This window comes from Photinus pyralis, unplaced genomic scaffold, assembly GCF_008802855.1.
Source record: "Photinus pyralis isolate 1611_PpyrPB1 unplaced genomic scaffold, Ppyr1.3 Ppyr1.4_LG2, whole genome shotgun sequence".
NCBI lineage: Eukaryota > Metazoa > Arthropoda > Insecta > Coleoptera > Lampyridae > Photinus > Photinus pyralis.
The window spans coordinates 2,982,596-3,003,331 of NW_022170403.1; the positions used below are offsets into that span (position 1 = coordinate 2,982,596).

General features: G+C 35.1%; 3 protein-coding genes across 5 annotated transcripts in view; 1 reads left to right on the forward strand and 2 right to left on the reverse strand.

Moving 5' to 3' along the window:
• The window catches only part of LOC116164280 (protein slit), a 270,589-nt gene that overhangs the window by 44,368 nt on the left and 205,485 nt on the right, over nt 1-20,736 (reverse strand). For all 3 annotated transcript variants that reach the window (XM_031478426.1, XM_031478427.1, XM_031478425.1), the window contains exons 3-5: nt 10,522-10,593; nt 10,397-10,468; nt 10,276-10,347 (exon numbers count right to left, since the gene is read on the reverse strand). In XM_031478426.1, the coding sequence (XP_031334286.1) occupies nt 10,276-10,347; nt 10,397-10,468; nt 10,522-10,593 (216 nt within the window). The remainder of the gene's footprint in view (nt 1-10,275; nt 10,348-10,396; nt 10,469-10,521; nt 10,594-20,736) is intronic.
• On the forward strand, nt 3,378-4,197 carry LOC116164287. Its single transcript, XM_031478438.1, has 3 exons — nt 3,378-3,516; nt 3,566-3,765; nt 3,819-4,197. The coding sequence occupies exons 1-3, from the start codon at nt 3,432-3,434 to the stop codon at nt 4,092-4,094; spliced, it is 561 nt and encodes a 186-aa protein (XP_031334298.1). The 5' UTR covers nt 3,378-3,431; the 3' UTR covers nt 4,095-4,197.
• Nucleotides 5,158-5,910, reverse strand: LOC116164286. Its single transcript, XM_031478437.1, has 3 exons — nt 5,784-5,910; nt 5,535-5,734; nt 5,158-5,481 (listed from the first exon to the last, which is right to left on the reverse strand). The coding sequence occupies exons 1-3, from the start codon at nt 5,866-5,868 to the stop codon at nt 5,200-5,202; spliced, it is 567 nt and encodes a 188-aa protein (XP_031334297.1). The 5' UTR covers nt 5,869-5,910; the 3' UTR covers nt 5,158-5,199.

The following is a 20,736-nucleotide window of genomic DNA, read 5'->3' on the forward strand; positions in this document are numbered from 1 at the left end:
TAGATTTCAAGGTTCAGAGTAATTGTGTATTGTTAATCTCTGTAACCCTATTCTTTTTGATAAAATTCGAAAGAAATTTCAGGGTATCGTTGATGTTTGGGTCATATTATTGGGCAGCGTGAACATAAATTAAATTTAGCATGTACAGGGTGTTTGATGAAATTTTTAATTTATTTTTATTGATATGAGGAAAAATGTTAACTGTCTAACAAAATAACAGTAAAAGTATTAAGTATTACTCACGAATAACGGCGCGAACCATTTATTACTTCGGCGTTCAAATTGCAACTAAACTGTAACGCAATCCGATTTGCTTATATAGTAAAGTCGAAGGTTCCCGAGCGGTCGCGAATATTCGAGAATAAAACACGTCATATTTCTCGGAAAGATTACGTCACATACGCTCTCGTACTTTATTGTTTTCATGTATATGAGTTATGTGAGTTGTGCGAGATATTCAGAAAATGGTGTATATACAGGGTGTCCCAGAACCGCATTTACAACAGCCTAATTATTGTACAAAGTTGCAAAGTTTGGGCGATATACGACCCTGGAAGTTTTTTTGTATTCAATTTAAAACAGTCTATACGACTTTGGCAAACTTTGTAATGATGACCTAGCTTTATGCGACAAAAAACATCTAAAATTATAGGTCAATACAAACCATGGGCGTAGATCTTTTCACTGTAATTGCATGTTTCCCATTTCTACGGCACTATAAGAAAAGAGGTTTGGGTAATAAAATTGAAATTAATCAACTTATTTATTTAAAAAAGGTTCTTTTGTGAAGACTCGATTATTACTCTCATGATTTTTGAGAAATTTTCATCAGATCTACACCCGTGGAGTGATTTTTAGGTATTTTTTATGTTGATATAGGTATATAAGTATTGGTATGATAAAGAGAGCTTACCTCTTAGTTGTCCCTTCTCTCTCACCTGCAGTATCCGCGCTTAGCCTTGGCAGGGCAGTCTACTAATAGGTACATACAGTCTGTTTCAAATTAAGTCGGCACTATTGCTAACTTTTTTAGTTGTAGAGTTAGAAAGACGTAAATTACTAAAAATGTGTATTTTTGTCTATCGAATCCAAATCAGTAAAAAAACAACATCGCATTTTTCAGACAATAACAAAAATGTGGCTTTATTACATGGAACACCCTGTATATTATTATACCATATCACAGCTTATTAATTTCTCTACAACACTTTTTGATGCACCAGAACCATACCGAAAATACTTCAAATAACCAAGATTTTTCAATTTCATTCCGATCTAGTTATCCATGAAAATGATTTGTTCATAATACTTCACCGCATTAAGAACTTTTGTAGAGACATTACTAAGTTGTCATTCGTTGTAATAATATACAGGGTGTTCCGTATAAAAAAGTCATATTTTTGTTATTATCTCAAAAATGTGATGTTGTTTTGTTTTTTTTTTCGAGTCAGTAGACAAAAATGCACAGTTTTACCGCCTCTACAATATAAATTATAACTAAAATGCGATTTTTTTCTTCTCTTTTCTATAGTATCCCCCTCAACCACTTCTCACCTCCTTGCCCCTCATCCAGTACCTCATTCCTACTTCTCCCTGTTATTTCCGTACATGTGTTCTACGTCCTGTCCTCTTCTTCCTTTCAGTATATTCTAAATTTTCTTTGTTCCTGCTTGCATTTTTCTTTCCCTCTCTCTTCATTTCCACATCTAAATCTGGATAGAATATTTTTTCCCTCCTTCCCACAAATATTTTCAAATATATTCCATTATTAGCTGTTTTAACTACTACTAGCACGTCCGCTCTCTATCTTCATCTTGTGCTGTTTGTACATCGAGATCCCTTTTTTGCCAGGTCATTTTCCATCTTTTCTCTTACTCCTCTCCTCCTTTCGACCTCGGCACGTCCGTATCCATTTCTTTCGTAATATTTTTCTCTTTGTCCGTCCCATATTCGCCCCTCGTTGCCAAGCTTTCTCTATCGGCCTAATCTTACCGTTCTGCGTCCCGACGCTATCCTTATCTTTTCCATTTTTGTTTCTTCCTCTAATGTACAATTTAGTGTTTTAACCCTAATACCCATTTCTAATATCTTCTGTGCACTTCTTACAGTTCTTCCCATCCCTTACATAAGCACTCCTCTCACAATTGCATCGATTAGATACTTTCTTGGTCTACAATCATTCTTGAACCCCCTCTCTCCAATTCCCCACACCTGTCTCGTCGCCGCCATCCCATTTTTCCTTCATTCTGTTACCTGCGCATTTTCCCACAATTATTTCTTTGCATTTGGTAGACTAAATATTTAATTTCTTTTATCTCTTTTTTCACCCCTCCATTTCCATTATATCTCCCTTTTCCTTCCATTAAAAAAATGTGCTATCGTATGCGTTTTGTCCGTCCGTCCGGGCCCGCTTCTGCCGTTTTGAACTACTTCTAGGGGAATGGTTCTAGAGCCCTGGATTTGCAATAGGTACCATATACCTTGAAGGTACATTTCGCTGTTTTAAGCTCCCCCCCCCCCCCTTTCCTAAGATGCTGTTTTTGAAAGTGAAACGTGTATAACTTTTACACACAACCAATTGGTCTCAGATTTTGCATACGCATGCGTTTAGTGGTGCCAAGTCATGGTATTCTAATGAAAGGTCTCATCGAAATAAATTGGTTTGTACAAACTATAACTTTCCCGCGCTTCTTTCTGACTCCTTATCAAAAGAGAGGGTGGGGAGGGAGCGGAACTGGTTCTATCCTTCATGGTACTGTAATGAAAGGTCTCAACGAAAGGAATTAATTTCTTCCAACCATAGTCCTTCTCCTCAATCCCTTATCGTGATCGAATATATCTGGAAGAAATAGGTATATCCATTGGTAACGTCAAAACTTTAAGAGCGTCTATCTCGAAAACGGTTTGGCGGAGGAAAGTACTCTCACAGGCAAAATGAATCGACTGGCCGAGACATATCTATTGGTGAAGTCGAAGCAAATACCTTGACAACGAAGTATCGGAAGAGGGTACTCATAAAAGGCTAGTGGAACGGCAGGACGAGGCATCTCTATTGGTAATGTCAAAGCTTTCAGTGCAAATATCTCCATAAAGGAGTGTCGGAGGATTTTGAATGTATGCCAGGCGGCCTTTAACTGTTTATGTGTAATTGCACTGTTCACAATTAAAAACTTTAGAAATGGCATGTGTTTGACGATGATTCCTACATTATTCTTATTGTTGGTGTCATATCCCATGAAATCCATATGGTTAATTTTTTACATCATGCATCAACCGAATGTGAGGTTGATAAATACATATTATGTAGTGGATGTTTACGTGGTGCCGCCTTTTATCTCGTTGCTAATCAATTATCTCGAGTGATGGAAGTATTTATATTTTAGGATTATCTCATATTGATTCAGTATTGAAAAATCTGCAGTAGTAAAAAAATGATTTTAACCGCTATACTAACCATCTTTCTAATTAAAGATGGAATTGCCTATAAAGATTGTGATGGACATGACAGATTTCCCGGTAAGTTAATTCTAGTGAAAAACGAATAATAACACAGTATTGGATGTAGATTATTACTGGAGAGAATACAAAGGCGAGATCCCAGCAGATGCTATACCTGGAGGTCGCGATACCAAAGGCAAAACTACATATATAGGCCACTTTCATATACCCAATCAAGGAATACACCCTGCCGTTATTTATCCGGATACCAAGACCCTATCGGTTTCGGCAAGTCAGCTAACCCGCAAACCTGGGAAGGATACAAAAGTAAGTGATGTATTTCTATATCACCTTAATAATGTCTGTAATAATTACCTTAGATTTTGTGCTCTCGTGCTCAACACATGTTTAAATGGATACCTACAAATCTTTCGACAATTCACCTTTTAACGGGCTATCATTTTGTCGTTGGAGGTTTTCACCCAAACCAAATGATGTATATAGGAAGAAGAAAAATGGACAATGGAGAACTGCTAGTTGCTAAAGTTTTAGAATATAGTGAGGGCGCTAAAGGTATACATGTAAATATCAATAAGCAATTATCAAAGGCACTACCAGATTTTGAATTATTAGTGTATGATTATCAAGCTTGTTAATTTATAAGCTATAATGTAGCGATAATAATTAGGAGCATGATGAATTTGACAGCAATATTAAAATTTAATTAATGTAATTGTAAATAAATCAAGAAGCAAATTATCTCTTATTTTTTTGAACAAATTTGAATATTTGATTACTTACGTCCTTTGAAGAGCAGAGTAGCGCACCTTTCAGTTTTCTTGGCGATGTTGGTGAATGAATAACGGTATTGTATTCAAATAACAAGTGTTCTACCTTGTTTATATTTAAACTACCTATAAACAATCGTAGCTTCAAAAGCAATTAAGAGGCCTTGAAAAACTTCGTAAATTCTCAACAAGAAATAGCGAATTCTATAACTACTAAACCGATTTTAAAGATGATGTGTCAGTGAATTCGGCTTTGAATTCGGCTTAAGTGGTAAATGTACCTTTGAATATTATGACCCTAAACAGGTACTTCCAGTCCCAAAAATCAAAGTTAAGAAAACCGAGTGATGACTTCATAGTGACTTGATTAACTGTCTATTTGTAGTTCGGTATTATAAGTGTTGGTGACTTTGATTGTGAGATATAACTCTTTGTTAATTTTCATCATTTATGCACTGTAGCAACAATTTTGATGGGTAGGTTGATACAACTAAACAACTTATGGTCGGAACCGATCAGAGATGAACAATGAGGAACAGGGCCACCAAATCAACACCCCGTAACTTACCTTGGTTTCCCTTGCAATAGAAAATGGTCTGACGATTTTTCTTTAATTTTTGGAAAAGTGGTTTAGTGAAAGGGGAAAGGTGTAAATAGACTACCTACACCGTGTTCATAACATCGGAAAGAAATGAAAGTCGAGTAAGCTGAAATGTGTGGTAATGCACGTTATTAAAAAAAAAACGAATTTTTCCATATAACAATGGTACCATGCTTGAAAGTAAATAGGTACTCATACGACAGATATTTTTGTTCTCGGCAGATTCCATTTAAAGCCGATTGTGTGCAAGAATTTCGATTAGATTAGGACATCCGTTTTTGTAAACACTTCACTGATGCGATGTGCAAATAAACAAAAGAAACAATCAGCAACGTGCCATAGTAAAATTCTTTCTATTTTTTTCATTATAGCTTATAAATTAGCACAGTCTTGAAAATCATACACTAATATTTCAAATTTAGTTTTTATAGTCCCCTTTCCATCGACTACCAAATTTAGGCCTTTCCAGGCGTCGTGATATTCAAAAACTTTACCAACTCGCAGTTCTCCATCGTCCAATTTTGTTCTTCCTACGTATAACATTTGGTCTAATTCGGTACCCGCAACGACAAGATGATAGCCAGCTAATTGGTGAATTGCAGAAACGTCTGTAGGTATCCATTTAAACATGGATGGAACACCAGTGCAAAGAATCTAAGGTGAATATTACCGAAATTATTAAGGTGGTATTAAAATGCCTCACGCACCTTTGCATTCTTATTTAGGCTGCGGGTTTGACCATCTGCCATAGTTGACAGGGTCTTGGTATCCGCATAGACAACGGCAGGAAGTAATCCATATTTGGGGTCATGCATTTGGCCTATATATGTAGTTTGGCCTTTAGTATCGTAACCTCCAGGTAGAGCATCTACTGGGAGCATGCCTTTGTATTCTCTCCAGTAATAATCTACATCCAATACTGTGTTATTATTCGTTTTTCACTAGAATTAACTTACCAGGAAATCTGTCATGTCCATCACAATCTTTATAGGCAATTCCATCTTTTATTAGAAAGAGGGTTAGTATCGCGGTTAAAATCATTTTTTTACTACTGCAGATTTTTCAATACTGAATCAATATGAGATAGTCCTAAAATATAAATACTTTCTTCACTCGAGATAATTGATAAGCACGAGATAAAAGGCGGTACCACGTAAAACATCCACCTTGATATGGATTTATCACATTCGACTGATATATGATAGTATAAAAATGAAATAGGTGTATGGATTTTCGTCGAGGAACACTTCAAAATCAAAAAAGTGGAAACTTTGGCATTGAACACTATACAAATGACGCTATTAATTCGTAAAAATGCAAGAAACTACGTACATACACTACCCAAGACAAAGTTTGCCAGGCAACAAAGAAGATATTTTTACTTTTTAACAATATTTAAAAAATAGCGAGCTTTACATTTTTAAAATCAGAAGAAAATGCCGCAAAAAGTAAAAATGACTTCCATATGAATAAACAAAGTTGATGATGGTTAACCAGAGACGAAACGTAAGACTTATCATTTAAAACTAGCTTCTTGTAGAGGGAAAAAAGTGGCCAAAATAACGCGCCATTTATTTTTAAATATCTTTTTGAATAAATTCGGTAAAAAATAAAAACCAATTTGCAAAAGTCGGAATTTGTTCAGCTTGAAAACGGCATTTTGTTAAGCATCAAAATACGCAACTTTGCCAAATTTAAATTTACAGTTTCTGAGATCCCCATGGTGGCCCTCGAATTTGAATCAGCCTGTATACATGATGCTTAACAAAAAGTATGGAAAAATTGGAATGAAAGATAGAGCATTCAAGGGGGACACATCTAGAAAATTGGATGTACACAAAAATTCAAAATTAGAAATATTCAGATAAATTCGGAAAGTACGCAGAATTAAAAAAAAATTCATTCAGAAATACAAAAATCCCAAAAATCCAAATAAATGCGCCTAAATGAAATCAAATTTCGAGTAGCCCTTTACAGATCTTTGGATTTCTTAGACATGTTCTAGAGTTTTTTTTAAACATGTCTTGTAGGCACTAAAGAGTATGCTAGCTCCTTTTCAGTGGTAAACGACCAGAGAGAGACATCCAGAAAGGATCTATAATTCCGTTAATTTTTTAGAAAGGTTTAGAAGAGAAATTTTTGTAAAGGGCCTTAAAAGTTCGGAAAGGAGACGTAATGCTTAAAAATGATTTGAAACGCTGTGGGAACGTAATAACTAATAAGTGTGTATTTGAAAAGCTCTGCAAAATATAGATACTTTGCTATCCTGACCGTTTCATGGGGACTTCTCAGGTTAATTTTAGAGCTATAGCGTGCAGAAAATTTCAAGTTCAAGTTTTTATTTTGTCGATTGTAATACGGCGGGGTTTCGTCATCTTCGTCCATGTTCTAAATTGTGTCTGTCGCTCCATTGTCTAGGGTTTTGAATTACACCCTGAAAATAGGTCGTGTTAGGTTACTTCTGCAACGTTGAGAATAAAGCGCAGCTTAGCAAAAATAAGTTGACGTTATAGAATTTTGAAGCTTAGTATATAGCCCTGAAATCCAGTGAACCAATGAAAATTACTAAAATATCGTCGCCATTATCCACCACTAAGTAAAGGCGTTCAAATAGGGGATTATTTTACACGAAATTAACGATTTGTGCGTCGATAGTGGCGCTAGATAGAGGTTGAGTTTGGGTAACCAAACTGAGAAGGTCCATATAGATTTGGTCAAAGTAAGGTTAACCGAGCTTATAAAACTACTTTAGTGAATTCAGGGCGATGTTCTGGTCCAGTTGAAATTTTTTTAATAAACCAGTTTTAATTGCCCAAGTGTCACCATTGGAGTGAAAAAGCAAATTGTCGTGCCGCGAAGTACATAGCGTAAATCGAGTGTATAGGTTAGCAAAAGAGTCCTAGTTCACAAAGAATCACAGTTTGTCATGCCGATGGATATTTGCGGATTGTGGAAGTGCAGAAAAGTTGCAAATCCATTCAGCAAAGTACACAGTCCGCTATCATAAATAAACGCGTTCGTAAGCAAAGTCCTTGGGAAACATTACCACGCATTTGTGCAGTGATATCAAGTAAAAAGGGAGGTGAAGTTAGTTCAGGTGCCGCACGAAATTACAACAAAGAAACTTGTTCGTCAAAATCAAATAGTAATAAAGTTCATAAGAACGCATACGGCTGTTTGGAGAAAAGCGTACCTAAGAGATTTCCTCAAAGTTCAATAAAACCATAATCAATATCAAGTTCTGAGTACAAAACACACTTTTTGGACCGAATCGCATTAACCAGCAAATACATCAACATCGAGAGGAAGTCAATCAATGTTCAAAGTCCAAGCCAAAGAGTGATCGCCGAGAGGTTGTTACAAGCCGGCGGGTTTAAGTATGCAGCCCTTTAAAAATCATCTGATATCAACCCTAATTGATTAACCGTAAGAATTCCTGATCTTCCACCTCGAAGCAAAAATTGTAAATAAAGGTTAGTCGTGTTTATGTATTTACTCGATCATTGTCAAAGATAAATATTGATCCGTTGGAATCTTACTAGAAGAATTTTAAACGAGAGTATAAGTGTAAAATTTTTTATTTCTTAAGCTTAATCAAAAGAACTCCCTGTATTTGGTGTCTGATCTAATTAAATTTAATTTTTTCGAAACCAAAGATATTCCATAGATTTCACTGTAAATGAAACCAAGCTCAAGGGTTATTTATTATGTAATTTGTCATAGTAACCATAAATTGAGTTTTAGTTAAAGTGTGAACGGACTTAAATCAAATAACCCGCATTCTTAAAACGGCACTCAACATTCTCTGATTTTTGTCCATATACATTTATATGACCTTTAGGTGTTACTATTTTGCTGGACCGTAAAACCCATTTTTAGAAAATTTTCAGGTAAAAGAAATATTAGTAATTTTTTTAATGATACAGTTTTCTAGTTGCAATTTCCTGTTTAATATAAAACAAAAGAAATTGTCAATAAATTATTTGCAGCGGAAGTACCGATGCAAAATGTAGTGTAGGGTCTGATGCAAGTTTTAACACTATTATCAGTTATCACTAATCAGTTTCGAAGATACGTCTTGTTTTTGTATTGAATTCTTTTTTTTCTTTAAATCAGTTTTTTTTAACTAAACAAACAAAACTTTTTTAATGGTGAGTAAGCACCCTTGATCCCTTGAAAGCACCTAGTCCCAAGCACTTGCAAAAAGTGCTTGAAATTACCAATTACTCTTAAAGTAATTTACAATGGTAAAGTACCAGGCACTTAGTCTTTTGCAGAAAGGCGAGTACACATATATTTTTAAAGGTAAATACTTCGTTTTCACGACTTTTTTGTGAAAGTTTTAATACCACAAACAGAATCAATCTAGCTACGTTTGTTTCAGATATATTTTTATGTAGAATCCTGTGGCGTAGTCAAAAACAATTTTTGGATCACCGTTTCTGACATTTGACCCAAGGTAAGTATTTTTAAATGCAACACTCTGTATATCTTAACTTCAATTTCTTACATTTTTTCCTGATTACATTATTGCATGACAACCTACATTTTTTAAATTATCATCAATTTTTGAAATGACCCATTTTTACTGACTGGTATGGGCTTATTTACCATGGTTACAATAAACAAAACAAAATCTCCATGAATCCATGGCCTACCATTTAAAAACCATAAAAGATAAGGTTTTCATTTTTGATTTATGACTAAAATTTAAAAAATCTAGATTGTGATACATCAATGTAATAAGGAAAAAGAATGCAAAAAAATTGACATTAAGATATACAGGGTATTATTACCAACATTGGGTCAAATTCCAGAAACGGTGGTGCAGAAATTTTTTGACTACGGCACTAGATTCCACATAAAAATATCTCAAATAGGCAGTTGTAACCTTTAAAGCACCTCAAGTGTTTGCAGCAAATTCATGAAAAAAAGACAATTTCGACACAATGTTGTAAGTTTCTTTTCAAGCAGAAAAGACAACGGTGTCACATCAAGTGACAATTGTGCCGTACTCGATCATGATCGGTAGGTTAAGGAAAAGTCGCGGATACTGTCGATACGGTACTGCCTTAATAGTGCCTAAATTGTTTTGTTAATTCCAATCCAAAAATTCTCGTACATCTCCTTTGATGGTATTACGAGCATGTTTTGCATAGTGATCCTTAAGAACCCATAATTGAAAAATATTATTGACATTCGCGATTTATTGTTACTAAAAGATTGATATTATTGATCATAGGTAGGACTAAACGCCATGGGAACGCATAATAAAAATCGTGAAAAAAGGAACACTTTCCATACGATATTTTGACAAAAAATTCCAACACTAAAAAGTAACTTTTTTCCCTGCCTTTTTCCATTCTTACTGCGAGGAAAAAGGGTTCTAAATAATAATTTTCATAACCGCACTGTAAGAGACCAAGGAATGGAAAAAAATGTACTTACAATCGAAATAAATTGCTCATGGTGGCAAATAAGTTGTCTGGAATGTGTCGGATGTTATTGCCATTGAGCCGGCTAAAATTAGAGATTTAGCAAAATGAACTTAAAAAAAAATCCTACTTACATTCGTTCCATGTTGACCAAATCTTGAAACGCATCTTTTTCTATCGTGTGTATTCGATTATCAGTGAGCTGTCTGTAATAGCAAAGGGATTAACGTATTTCAGTCGTTTCGTATTATATACTTACAGAACCCTTAGCTTTCCCAGCCGCTCGAAATCCGTCTCGAAGATAATCGTAATATTATTCCCTTGCAAATCTCTGCAACAAAAAGAACAAGAATTACTCGAGGTTTTCGAGAGTGCAAATGATTATTAATATTCAAGTCACATTCGCTACACGAGCAATAATTAAAAAAGAACAGATTTCGTAGCATTCCGTTCCATTAAGTCGATTACATTGAATTAATCAAATTAAGTGGTGGGTTTAACTGAATATGGCCCTTAGACGTAAGTAATATAAGAAGTATCCCGTCACCTTTTCGTATTCCCCCTCAACATATTCAATTAAATCCCTCTTACAATGTTACCTCATGTAACTCGCTTTAATTTTTTTTCAACAATCCGCCAGACTTACCCTTACAGTGTGGCGGTGAATAATTGGACCTATGGCGGGCCATCAGGCGCAATTTTCGTTCCGTTTATTTTAATCAATAAATTGGTCATTCAAATCTGGACTGGCCGGCATACTAAGCAAATGTTTGAAAAGGGTAAACAGGTTTGCGCGCATGCAAGTGCAAGAAAGTGTTTTAATTTTATGCAAATCTGAACGTCGGGGAGGGGATAGACATAAAAACACTTTTATTATAATCTGATAAGGGTAAGTTAGTGTAAATTAGCGACAGAAACCCAAATTGTCGCATTTTTTCAGTATATTCGTGAGAAATAATCATTTGTATCTTTACAATGTTTATGTAAATGTTTTAAAGGAGAATAAAATACACGCGACGTGAAACTTACCTAATTGCATTATTAAATTTTATTTATTTTGAATACAAATCCACTAATTATTGTTGTATTTTTATTTTAAATACCGTAATCCGAACCTAAAGAGCATAATGTCATTAATCTAAAAGTATACAGGATCGAGTCGGTCTTTCCTAGTAAAAAATATCAAAAACGTTATGTGCAAATGTCAACTATAAATGATGGGTGCGGATCTGCAGAAATTATTTTTAAATCCCACTTTTACGGTGTTAATAGACAGCGAGTTTGTTTAAGTAGAACACCCTGTATTTTTTAGCCGATTCGATGTCATTTTTTTTACCTCTGCATGGAAACCTATTCACTTTTTGGTTTTTTGTCAATGTTGCCAAATATTAATTTTTTTCCGAATAATTCTCTCACACCCACTTCAATAAATCGTAGCGACCTTTATTATAAAGTTAAGAAAGACATTTCATCAATGTTAATCTGAATAAAAAGAAATACTTGGGTAATTAGAAAGTTGAATTTAGTGATACAGGATGTTCACAAAAAAATAGTAAAATTTCCATATGTCAAAATGCCATAACTATTTTTTTCAAATGGAGCTACCACTATTTTATTTCTCTATTAGATGGTCCTTTGTGTGCTCTTCAATTTTTATAAGGGGTGTCCTGTGCAAAAACCCCGTATTTTTTAGGTTATTCAATAATTTTCACAAAAATTACATGTTTATAAAAAGGAGTAGGCCGTGATAATAAAGAATCCAAAGAATCAAGATCGCTACGATTTATAAAAGTGGGGCTTGCTTATGGGCAATTATTATTCGGTAAAAAATTAATAATTTGATTTGACAAAAAACCAAAAAGGTTTCCATGCTAAAAAATGATATCGAAATAATTAAAAATACACATGCTGTTACATTTAAAAAAACAGTGGTCTATTGACGCCGTAAGAATGGGACACCCTGTACATTCAAAAATAATTTCTGTAGATGACATTTGAACAAAAGGTTTTTTTGATATTTTTTTACCAGGTGTGAGCTAGGAAAAACTGTCTGCGTTGTTGCAGGACCCTGTATATTGTCGAACATATTCCATATTTGGTTACGAATTTTCGTAAAATCATTTTCATTGGTCCAAAAAAGTTAAATGATACTCCCGCGTTCGTTTCTTTAGGACTTTCATTTTTTTCCTAGGGATAACGCCCTCCCTTACGCAATCCCATGTAAAGTTTTGTTGGCATGATCCATAATTCTTTAATTTTCAAAAATTGTATCCCCAAGACCTCTCATGACAATTTTTTGTGTGATTCGTGCAGAAAACAATTGAAACTACCTCATGTGGCCCACAATGGTAATACAAGAACCTTCTAGACAGCACAATTGGCGAAACCAGAGCGCAACTAATAGAAGCCATCTTGGTATTCTTAGCACTACCAAAGATGCCATTTTTAAATTCATGGACCCGCTCCTAAGACTTTCAGGCCATTTAAAAGGCCTTAGAAGTACCAAGAAAGCTCTAAAAAAGGACAACAAGCCTGTAAAAGTTATTTAAGCATTGAATAGAGTTTAGAACAGCAGTCTTTCCCCCAAAGTGCGCAATAAACAGCTTCAAAAAAGTCTAAACGATTATGCAAAAGGGCTAGAAAACTCTGAAAATGATCTAGAAACCTGTAGATGGTTGTTATGATGGTCTGTGTAAATAATTGGACTTAAAGTCCTGATTTGTTGAACTTTAATCCACAACAACTGAGAAAAGAGTGCAGATACAATAAACACGCTTTTAATAAACGTAGAACTGTTATTTATGAATTATCAAGGTTTAGTCAGAAAACGGAATTTAACATACATTGCTCTTTTCTTTTAAAAAATTAAAGTCAGACACAAATACCGCCCAGTTCCTTCAACACCTTCCCTTATTTGGAGTCGAGTCTGGTTAAGAAAGTCCCAAAGTCTCACTAGATCGGGGCATGGGCTTCGTCAACAGGTTAGTCTATGTAGCCGAAAAACAATAGCGACCTTTCTTAAATCTTGAAGAATATGTGTATCAATCGATCGCGATCGGACATTTCCACACAAAGTTATGGTGCCCACGGACAGACCGACGGACAGCCAGACAGCAATACAAAATTATAAACGATCAGGATCGGTAATAAAAACGAATATAGTTAATTTAGGTTTTTTTTCGAATACCTTCGGAACTTCCGAAATTAGAAATTTTTAAAATATCAGTTTACTTGCTTACTGTTTCTTCTATCTTGGACACACTGTATATATTACACTATAAGGAGGCAAGAGGTAGGAGGGGGAGGGGGGATGAATATTATTTATTATAATAAATTATTACTATAATTATAATATTAAAAAAAACAAAGTTGGGGGGGGGGGGGGGGCAACTTCACGATTTTAGCCCCCCACATTAAATTAATTTAACGCTATATCTATATTTCATTCGTTTGCAATTTGTTTGCACATGTAGGGACACCTCGTTTTTTTGTTTGCGCATTTCCCTAAAAAAAGATTCTGAAAAAATAAAAATTGGGAGGATACCTTTATGATTTTAGCCCTCCAAAATTAAAATAATGGAGGGCTATATATTTTATTCGTTTTCACTTCGTTTTTACACTTTTTACTAAAAAAAAATTAATTTCAGGGGGCCTAATTTATGATTTTAGGCCCTAACCTAAAACAGAAAATGCTTTATTCGATATCAATATTATCTTGGACACACTGTATATATTACACTATAAGGAGGCAAGAGGTGGGAGGAAGGGGGGGGGGGGAGATGAAGGTAATATCACTTGGTAACTAGATTGTTCACAGTCAGAGTACGTACAGTGGCTTTTAACAATCTGGAATAAAATTTATTTAAATAACGGGAAATGTATGCCCTAATACACTAGTCTCACAAAATTTTTTTTGTCCAATTTTGCGCCCCCGGTCCCTTGACGCCCATCTCGCCACCGCCTAGATACGGCCTACACGTCAGATTGTTAAATATAACAGCGTATACAGCACAGTTGAACAAACTGGAACCCATAACCTGTTGAATTTTAATCCATAACCGGCCTGGGTGGCGCAGTGGTGTAGAAGCGCTTGGTAACTTTACTACGGACATACAAAAATCGGAGAATATTTGACTATGATCAGAAAGAGCGGTAAAATTTGTATTTCCGCAACCAATTAGTTTCGCGATGATTTTTTTTGGTAGTGTCTCGTTAAGTAAAAAAAATCGGCCATTTGAACCATCAAAAATAGGATCATCGCCACCAATCAAAATAGGAACAGAAATATACACGTTAAAAACGTGGTCACTTGCGACTGACAAAAACGCATTTTCCTCAGAATCAGTAATAACTTGGAAAGGAAGTAACTACTCCAAAAAATATTCTGTACTTCTGCTCTCGGGGCTGTGTTACATCGTATAAGAAAGAAACCACAACGAAAATAGCAGTGCTAGTGGTACAGACGGATGGACGTTCGTTTTGGAAAATGCAAGAGTCTTATTGGCAAGACAACGCAACAAATCAAGCAAGGTAAGAAATTTTCAGATTGTTCTCTTCCCTACTCGTTGTTTCCTTTTCTTTTTAAAGCATTTTCGGAAACAGAAAGAGCAGCTATTTTAGACACGTTGTCCGTCCGTCCGTCGGTCAACCAAGCTTATTTATACGGCAGAGTGTAGGTCCTGCAAAATTTCCCTATTTTATCTTTGATAGGTGTCCAAAAGATAAACGGAAAATGCTCTTTGCCAATCATGTATATGATTTTTAGCGCATTTCCACAAAAAAAAAAAAAATGCGCTATTGTGGCCACTTTGTCCGTCCGTCCGTCCGCTCGTTTTGCGACGCTACTAGTTCTTTATCTTAAGAGCTATTGTTGTACTTTTTTCGCTATTTGGTTCGTTATGGTGTCGAGTCTTGTACCAAGGAAGGAATTTTTTCTGTACCGCTTACAAAAAAAGTTATTGTAAAAAAAACAAAAACCGTTTTTTACATGTTCCATAATTTTACACTTTTGCCGTTTATTAACGATCCTAGAGATCGTTTATAATTTTGCATTGCTATCTGTCGTCTGCATGCTGGTCTGTCCGTCTGTTCCTTTGTCTGTATGTCCATCTATCTGTCCGTGTGAACGATAACTTTGTTTAGAAATGTTCGATCGCTTTTACATCTCCGTTAGTTATGAACTGAATTGCATGAAATTCAATATGGGCATATAATAACCATATAATACGCAATGCCAAAAGTTGAATCGAATCGATTCCAAATTCACAGTGCCCTTTTCGCATCTCGACCATTTATAAACCGAATTGCAAACTTTTTTACTTATAAAAGTATTTGAATGAAATTTGATACATAGGCACTTGTAATAAAGAAAAATCAAACGCCAATTTCAAAATGTGGTTTTGCGCATGCGCAGTGCCAACTTTTTTATTTGCGGAAGAATTTACACGAAATTTGATACATAGGCACTTGGGATAAAGGAAAATCAAACGCCAATTTCAAAATTTGGTTTTGCGCATGCGCAGTGCCAACTTTTTTATTTATGGAAGAATATAAACGAAATTTGATACATAGGCACTTGGGATAAAGGAAAATCAAACGCCAATTTCAAAATTTGGTTTTGCGCATGCGCAGTGCCAACTATTTTATTTATGGTAGAATTTAAATGAAATTTGATACATAGGCACTTGGAATAAAGGATCATCGAGCGCCAGTCTCAAAATTTTCTTTTGCGCATGCGCAGTGCCAACTTTTTTATCTATGGCACCATTTAAGTGAAATTTGATACTTAGGCGCTTGGAACAAAGGAAAATCTTAGTTTATTAGTTAGTTATAGTAAATTAGTTTTAAAATTTAGGTTTGCGCATGCGCAGTTCCAACTTTCTTATTTAGAAAAGCATTGAAATGAAATTCTTCTCATAAATTGAAATTGAAGTAACACTTCAAAAATGGATTGCCCATGTGCAACGCTATCTTTCATATTTGTGGCCGGATTTTTACGATTTTATCAGAAGTTGCATCTTATAAATGGGAAATGAATGCAAGTGGAAATGCGCTTTATGTAAATCGTTTACGATTACTTTTTAACTTGTCATATTTCCTATCCAAGTGCAACGAAAACGCGCGTCTTCAAAACGATACTATTTTCATACTTCTTCTATAAGCAGAAGCCGCGCTTTTAAACTGACTGACAAATAAAGCAATCGACACTGATTTTGTTAGGTATTGTGTGCGGAAAAGGCGGCGCGTTGATTGGGACATTGTATGAAACTTTCCAGCAAATCGAATCATATCCGCATTTCTTTATCCCGAGGAATCCGCTATTGATCTATTATTATTGGCGTGATTGTTCTTAAATAATTGGCTGTAACGTGTATGTGAAATTCGATTTCATTCCGTGTGCAGCTCTACCCAGTTCATTTGTAGTTAAAATTGGTTGTCGACGAGAGAGTGAAGAGGCACTTGACATAGAATCTAAGTATTATTTGTTTGATTACATTCGTGTTTGGAATTGATTGTATAATGTACATGTAGTACATAGCACCCTCATACGTGACCAATCATATCAACATGCTCATAGTTAATTAGCGGCGATGAGAAACGTCTAAATAAGCTTCGAGTATTTATCGTTTAATGTAATTGCGATAAAGTGCTATTGTTAGTTGTAAGAATCATGTATTGCATTTAAATATAGCTATTACCCTAATAGAATTTATTATGCGAGTATATTTAACCATGTACCTACTAATTTAGAATTAGTATCATTAACACAAATTAATATAAGTAGGTACACCGAAAATTGTTCATTCACAAACGACGTCATGAACTTCTAATATCTTATACACACCACCAATTTGACTTTTATTAAAAACTAGCTGCCGGACCCGGCTTCGCACGGATGTTTATAATTTTCGTATTCGTGATTACATGTTGGAATGGATGTGTATGATGTTGGTTACAAAAAAAATAATACCTTAAAATTTGGATTATATTATATTTTCACCAAAAAATGATCTCATTTGGAATACACATCAGTTTATAACTGTTGAATATTCTGCAAGAAATGCTTCGATAGAGGGTTTTGCCCTGAAAGAAGTAATGAATTCAGTGGTTCAGGTGGCGTTGTAAGTTGCGGTAATTTGACCTTTCTACTGGCACAATATAATCCTGCTGGTTCTAGCCGACACCTCAAAAGCGGAAGGAATTCTGTGGAGTATTGGACTCGATCATCAACTTTTTGAAGACACTCGAGTTTACATTAGAACCTAGAACTGCCGTTTTCTTGTTCCCAAAAAATACTGTCTCATTGCCCCTTCTTGAGCACCGTTGGAAGATTCTTAATACAACGTTTTGTTTCGGAGAAATTATCACAAACTATACTTTCTTATATGGCCCGTGGAGAAAGTACACATTATATTTAGTAGCACTTTTTATTACGAATACAACTATGTACGTCGCACAAATAAAAACAAAAGTTGGAAATTGTTGGTTTCAACAGGATGGTGCATCTACGCACAACATCTTAATCGTGCAAGTATAGGTAGGTATCTAATATGTTTTCTATTTTCCAAGAATGCGCTGTCTTGTAGCTAGAGTTCAAAAATAAGTGGCAATGAGAAAGTGTCTTTTGTCTTTCTTGTTGTATCTGTTCAAATAACACCAGCAAAAAATAAACATAAAATCGGCAAGTTTCGGTTTTTCTGTCATATCTTCGGAAGTAATCGGAATTTTTTTGTTTTCTCTAAAGAACGATAATAATGGTTTAATTGCGCATCTTTTCTCTAATTTGACCATCATCGTATCTTTTATGGTTTCGATCTCCATGATAGACATCCTTATCTTGGACATTCTTTCCAAGCGAGAGAAAGCCCGTACCAATAAGTACCTCGTCGTACCTACTGTAGTTTATAGTAAATCTTAAATTACTTCTTAAACCTTTGGTAAATTTAATCCCTTTATGGCTTAATTGTATGTTGGGTCGTCCTCAGAGGCACAGGTTGGAATGAATTTTGTAGTCACGGCAAACCTTGCCCTTTTTATAAATAGAGTTTGTGGACATGTTTTTAAAGCAGCTGCAGATATACGGTAGGTAGGTACGAATTTATATTTTATATCTTGACGATTATTTTCCTAAATTAATTAGGCTATTCTTTGTTTTCATTTTTAAGGAAATGTTTCCTATTTGTTTCCCTTAGAGCGTCACATGTTTCGATAACGCAAGCACAACAAAAAAAGAACTATCTAATTTGATGCGCGTAAATAAATTGCGGCGATTCATTTTTATATATATATCCCGCTACCATTATTGCGTCCGTACGTATTTGTACTTTATTGCGTCTCCTAGAACGGATAGGGATTCTTAAACTATTGGCGCGAATGTTGGTTTGGAATCGTATGTCGTGGCTAGAATCGTACTCAGATTAAAAAAATTCCCAGTATTTCGATATATATACTTTCGCAGTCATTCGTCCTGCAATCGAATGAACAGTTTAGGGACGTTCGTCTAATCCCCAAAGTTTAGTCGCAATCGGATAAACGGTTTACGCAGCTGGCAGAGGCATCATAAGAGACAGGACGAATACAATTTTATTTACTTACACAAAAACCTGGAAATATGTCCAATCATTACCCAAAGTTTCGTCGCAATCGGATGAACGGTTTAGGCAAGCATAAGGGACATTCATACGTACAGACAGACGGAATTTTTTTTATTATATAGGAACCTTCTAGGACATACGTCCAACTATTCCCCAAAGTTTCATCGCAATCGGATGAACGGTTTAGGCAGGCATAAGGGACATACAAACATACAAACATTCATTTTTATTTATATATATAAGATGTTTCAATTTTCAATTCCGTGCGCAAACCCGATTTCTGACAGTATTCTAGTAAGAAAGAAAACACAACTTTTAATCCGGCTCATATTCAATACCGACGAGGAATAGACATACGGACAAAACATCACATTCCTTCGAAAAATTCCTCTAAAAAGCTCACAATGTAATAATGATGGAATATAGTCATAATGACATCTTAATTTCACATTAAAAATAGTACAGAATTTATTACATAACCAGTAGCGTCTGATTGCGTTGCCTTTGGCCACCCATTCTGATCGTTCTGATCTTTACCTAGCGTCGAATAAATTTCATTCACACAGATCAAGTGGTAATAGCTCGTGTCCCTTTTGTTTTTATTGAAGTCTATGGTGTCCGTATGTAATTTTTCACGTTGACTTATAATAGGTACTTATATATTAATAAGCGAGAGCGTTAATGAAATGCACTTACCCGCTCGGTGGCCGAAACGAAAATGAAATGAAAACCACTCGTGCAGTTGTAAAAAAAGATATTAAACAAACATAGTGGGGGGGGGGGGGGGCAACTTCACGATTTTAGCCCGTATACTTCATCCGTTTGCAATTTGTTTGCACATGTAGGCACAAGTTTTTCCCTCGGCTTTTTGTTAATTTCATGGGGCCGAATTCATGATTTTAGACCCTAACCATAAAACAGAACTGTATATTACGCTAACCTGTCCAAAATATGTACTACAAAGAAATACTTGTGCTATAAACGACTTAACAGTACTAACAAAAAACAACAGACTACTAGATGTAACAAATTATTTAAGAAGAATTTGAATTGTTTGAAAAGATTTAACCTAACATTGGTCGCCAATGGTCTTAGAAACCGACGCGACCTTAAACTTAAAAATAATAAATAATAATTTCTTCGATTTCACCTCCCTAAAAAAGAAATTAATAAAATAAATGGGGGAGGGTACATTCATCCATTTTTATCGAATGTCACTAAATGAATTTGCACTAATATAGATTTTAGTATCACGTTTATTTCGTTAGCACGTCGTCTTAAGTATTAAGATGGAAATTTATGAGGCGATCTTCATGGCAATATTTAGCGCCATTTTTAGCGCATTGTCGATAATTGTAATCACAATTCTACGATTAAATTTAATATTATTATTATTATCGTAATTACCCGTACCTAACGTGTCGATTGAGTATCGTCGAAATATTATTTTGCACTTTTGCACTCGAAAACTCACATGTAACTCAAAATTTGAAGTTACTACGCTTAAGAGGTGGATGAATACAGCAGAGAACTGATCGGTAATTATGTACAAGGGTTAATATGTTCGTTAACCGAAAATTAATTGTTGTCTACCTAATCCCCTTTTCCGAAATCTATCAAGACCATTCCCGTCTAATTACCGTAACTGCTTTGGAAGGGTTAATTTGTAAATAATCATTATTAACCACCTTCAATTAAAATTAAAATTAAAATATAACACACAATAGGCAGACATACCTAAAAATTTTATTGCTCTCATCAATCGCGATTGCAAAATCCCAATATCTCGCAAATGCAGCTTTTAGTGGAAATATTAATGAAAGCGCTCGGGTGAGTATAAAGACGAAGTGCAATTACACCAATGTAAAAACTCAATACAG

What these genes read in the sequence shown, in the direction of transcription:
- LOC116164287 (XM_031478438.1), top strand. Translation starts at nt 3,432, where the DNA reads ATGATTTTAACCGCTATACTAACCATCTTTCTAATTAAAGATGGAATT. An exon ending in TGGACATGACAGATTTCCCG is followed by an intron (nt 3,517 to 3,565) that starts GTAAGTTAATTC and finishes TATTGGATGTAG; the next exon opens with ATTATTACTGGAGAGAATAC. An exon ending in AACCTGGGAAGGATACAAAA is followed by an intron (nt 3,766 to 3,818) that starts GTAAGTGATGTA and finishes TAATTACCTTAG; the next exon opens with ATTTTGTGCTCTCGTGCTCA.
- LOC116164286 (XM_031478437.1), bottom strand. Translation starts at nt 5,868, where the DNA reads ATGATTTTAACCGCGATACTAACCCTCTTTCTAATAAAAGATGGAATT. An exon ending in TGGACATGACAGATTTCCTG is followed by an intron (nt 5,735 to 5,783) that starts GTAAGTTAATTC and finishes TATTGGATGTAG; the next exon opens with ATTATTACTGGAGAGAATAC. An exon ending in GCCTAAATAAGAATGCAAAG is followed by an intron (nt 5,482 to 5,534) that starts GTGCGTGAGGCA and finishes TATTCACCTTAG; the next exon opens with ATTCTTTGCACTGGTGTTCC.